Genomic DNA, 4337 nt, shown 5'->3' with positions numbered 1-4337 from the left:
GCACCAATGGCTAGTGCCTGTAATCCTAACCATTAAGGAGGCTGAGATCTGAGGATTTAGAGTCAAAGCCAGCCCTGACAGGAAAGTCCTTGACTCTCATCTCTAGTTAACTACCAGGCAGGAAAGTTCAGAGACTCTTATCCCTAACTACCAAGAAAGCCAGAAGTGGAACTGTGGCTCAAGTGGTAGAGCACCAGCCTTCAGGATGTAATGTATGTGTGTGGGGTGGGGGGTTGGGGGGAGTAGACTAAGATATACCTAGGCCTCAAGTTCAAGCCCAGGACTGGCATACAAAGACACAGACACACACACAGACACACACACACACAGACACACACACACACACAGACACACACATATAAGGTATAGTTTCTAATAGCTGTACCTTGTTATGTAAAAGCAGTTCCAAAGAAGTTACTAGTTTGTCTGCCATTAATAAGTTCCTATTAATTTTTGATAGTTATGATAAAATCTTTAAAAAGGCTGTAAAGGCACATAATCACATAGCCTTACTAGACTACTTTTACACAATTCATGGACAACACAGATTTCAAACAAAATTCAAATACACTTACTCCAAACCACATGATACTCCAAAATATTTTCTTCTTTCTTTAGCATTTTAGCTTTCAGTTAAAGAAGTTTAACATAAAGCACCAAATCTAGTCATATAATAATATCACATTTAAGAATGAGTAGTTCACATATAAAACTTTTTAAGTCTCTAAAGTTTATATGGGAGAAATCAATTTCCTTTATAGCTATTAAACTCTTATTTTAACAAGCTAAAGTTGTGAAGTATTTGAACTAAAATCAGATGTTTAGAAAAATAGAAGAAAAAATGTACAAAAAAATTTAAACACAGAATCCATCAATTAATATAAAGATCATTATTTCCATCTTTCAAAACTTGAAACTTTTTTTTTGTAGGTTATGGAGCTTGAACTCTGGGCCTGGGCCTGGGCATGGTCCTTCAGCTCTTCAGCTCAAGGCTAGCATTCTACCACTTGAGCCACAGTGCCACTTCTGGCTTTTTCTGTTTATGTGGTGCTGAGGAATCGAACCCAGGGCCTCATGCATGCAAGGCAAGCACTCTACCACTGAGCCACCTTCCCAGCCCCAAAACTTGAGGAAATGTTTGGCTTTTCTCTCTCTCTCTTTGGACAATGCTAACTTCAGACAGCTAGGTAAGCACTCTAATGAGCTAAATCCTTAGCTTCCTAGTTTCTCTCTAAACCAGTCTCTAATAAAAATGTGAAGTCTAGCCCATTCTAAGTAATCTTATATGTATTTCAGCATTCATTTTTATTAGTAAAAGCAATTATCTAAAAAAATTAGTTTTTATGACTTCAAATTTTGCATACCATAAAAATTTCTATGGAAAAACTAAAGCTAAAAATCCGCCCCCAAACCCTAGATTATAAACTTGCCATATGCCCAGAAAGGAAACACAGTTCTCAAATCAAGTGAATAGCAAAATGTCACAGTACAGGCTGCATATTACAGTCTTACTTGTTTTAGCAATTCCTTTACAAATCAATGTTGTTCCTATGAATAAATTTATTTTTCATAAATTGTTCATAATTAAAAATTTAAGTTTTCATAAACAGTAACAAGAGAAAAGAATACATGGGATTCTCAAAATAACAAAATATTTTAACATGTAATTGAAATATTCTTTTAAATTACCGAAATATATTTAAAGTTTATAATAGACTGATCTGTAACACTGAATTCCATACTAACTTGTTATATTATTAGTACTATCTGCATGTTCTTATCATCACTGGATGAAAAACTCCTTTTGTAAGAAACCTTGATGGCTGTACTGTTTTACAATAGAATGATCCAGTTAGTTAGCATACTTATGGAGGAAGCGTTCAAATGCGTCATAGATGGCTTGTCTAAAATGAAAAAACAAAACCCAGATAATTAGAAAACATAGTTGGGCCAACAGTATTTCCACTGTATTTCTAAAATTATCTATGGTCTACAATCTGTGCTCCTCTCTATAAACAGCTATAAAAGCGTCAAGTACCTGAGTGGTGTATGGACTCAGGTAACTTTACCACACTACTGGCAGTTCCAAGAGATAATAGCTCCAGGAGCATCTTTTTATGAAGCACTTTTTTGTGACTTTATATATAAATATATGTAATATTTTTATCATTGTTGAAAATCAATTACATAACTTTTCAGAATCTGAAATTTATTTGACAGGGTATAACACGTTTTTTGATTACCAAGAATATGTTACTGGCAACCAAACTTAAATCAAGTCTTTGTTTCCTACATTAACTTCACTAGGAATCTTAATAATTGAAGAGGAATAGGAACATTGTTCTATTGCTCCATAAAACATGTTTTAAAGTTTATTTCTTCTAATACAAGAACAAGCAATTTCATTACAGTAGTCAGAAAACAAAAAAATATGGAAAAGGAGAAACTGTCAAAATGCCACTTTTCACAAGTCTCTCCTTCCCTCCCTCCCTTCAATGGAGCAAGTACAGGGGCCACACTAGTCTTCTGTTTTGTGCTGGTTTTGTTGTTGTTGTTATTGGTTGTGGGGCTTGAACTCAGGACCTGAGCGCTGTCCCTGAGTTTTTTTGCTCAAGGCTATTGCTGTACCACTTTGAGCCACAGCTCTACTTGCAGTTTTTGAGTGGTTAATTGGAGCTAAGAGTCTCACAGACTTTCTTGCCTAGGCTGGCTTTGAACTGCAATCCCAGATCTCAGCCTCCTGAGAAGCTAGGATTATAGGCGTGAGCCATCAGCGCCTGGCCCAATGGTACTATTTCTGTTCAAACTTGGATAGAAGTAAAAATGACAAGGGATACCAGAATTGTAAAAGATTGATAAGTCCAAAGTCATTAACAGTTAATATTCACTTGCTAGTAACAAAGCATTGCTAGGTTATTTTACAAATCCCAAAGTCATTCTGAGAGAATTATTCATGTGGGTGGAAAAACTCTTAAGCACCAGACCACAACCGTGGCTCACACCTGTAATCCTAGCTACTCAGGAGGTTGAGATCTGAGGATCGCAGTTCAAAGCCAGCCCAGGCAGAAAAGTCCATGACTCTTATCTCCAATGAGCCACCAGAAAAACAGAAGTGGTGCTGTGGCTCAAATGGTAGAGTGCTTGCCTTGAGCTGAAGAGCTGAGGGACAGTGCCCAGACCCAGAGTTCAAGCCCCACAACTGACCAAAAAAAAAAAACGAAAAAAACAAAAACCTTGTCACAGATCTTACAAATCATAACAATCCTTCTGATACCCTAAAGTACCTAGCCTTATTTAAAGAGGATATCTTATATCCCTAGTACTCTGGAAGAAAAAAAAACAGATGGGATAGTAAAAGAGAAAATACCTCAATGTGACATTTATGAGAGGAAAAAAGGAAAAAGGACTAAAACATACACTAAAAATACTGTTTTGTATTTGTTGAAGTGAAAAATAGCCCCCAAACAAATAAATAGCTATCTCAATTTACCTGAAGAGTCCTTGTTTAAAAAGATATGCACTAATATGACCCCCTTCTAGATATCGGATTTCACAACCAGGCCAAATTTCTTGTAGACTTCGAACTCCTGTTCGTGGAATATAGGCATCTTCTTTGGCTTGAACCACAATAATGAGGCTTGGGTCAACTGGAACTAAGTAAAGATTTTTGACACATTAAAAAGCTCTAGGATTATTGTGCTAACTCATAAGTCATTTTAGCATCAACAAAACAACAAAGCCACACAAGACAGAGTAAGTGAAACAGCTGTTAAACTAAAACTCTTTGGAGCTGGTCCTGGAGCTTAACTTGGGGCCTGGGCTCTGTTCCTGAACTTTCTGGCTCAGTGCTAGCACACTACCACTTGAGCCACAGATCCACTTCTGGTTTTTGGTAGTTAATTAGAGATAAGAGGTTCATGGACTTTCTTACCCTAATCTGGCTTGAAATCTTGATTCTCAGATCTCAGACTCGGAGTAGCTAAGATTCCTGGCTTGAGCCACTGATGCCTAGCCCTAAAACTAATGTGTGTCAGTCATACAGCTTGAACTCAAGGCCTGGGCTCTGTCCCTAAGCTTTTTCACTCAATGCTCATGCTCTATCACTTTGAACCACAGCGCCACTTCTGTTTTTCTGGTGGTTAACTGGAGATAAGTCTCATGGACTTTCTTACCCAGGCTGGTTTCCAACTGCGATCTCAGATCTCAGCCTCTTGAGTAGCTAGAATTACAGGCATGAGCCACTGGTACCTGGTTTCTAAAACCCTTTTGATCAAAGTAAAGATCAACTATAAAGCAGGTGTTAGTAGCTCAAGTCTATAATCCTTCCTAGCAACTCA

At 37.4% G+C, this 4337-nt stretch overlaps 1 protein-coding gene across 1 annotated transcript in view; it reads right to left on the bottom strand.

Moving 5' to 3' along the window:
• Positions 1 to 1635: 1635 nt before the first annotated feature.
• Positions 1636 to 4337, bottom strand: part of LOC105999758 (chromosome unknown open reading frame, human C4orf29) — a 36348-nt gene continuing 33646 nt past the window's right edge. Inside the window, exons 11-12 of the mRNA XM_013034872.1 lie at positions 3491 to 3675; positions 1636 to 1904 (exon numbers count right to left, since the gene is read on the bottom strand). Coding sequence (XP_012890326.1) covers positions 1853 to 1904; positions 3491 to 3675 — 237 coding nt within the window. The 3' untranslated portion in view covers positions 1636 to 1852. The remainder of the gene's footprint in view (positions 1905 to 3490; positions 3676 to 4337) is intronic.

The sequence above is a fragment of the Dipodomys ordii genome, unplaced genomic scaffold, assembly GCF_000151885.1.
Source record: "Dipodomys ordii isolate 6190 unplaced genomic scaffold, Dord_2.0 Scaffold198, whole genome shotgun sequence".
Classification (NCBI taxonomy): Eukaryota; Metazoa; Chordata; class Mammalia; order Rodentia; family Heteromyidae; genus Dipodomys; species Dipodomys ordii.
This window is presented reverse-complemented; position numbering and strand designations above follow the sequence as displayed.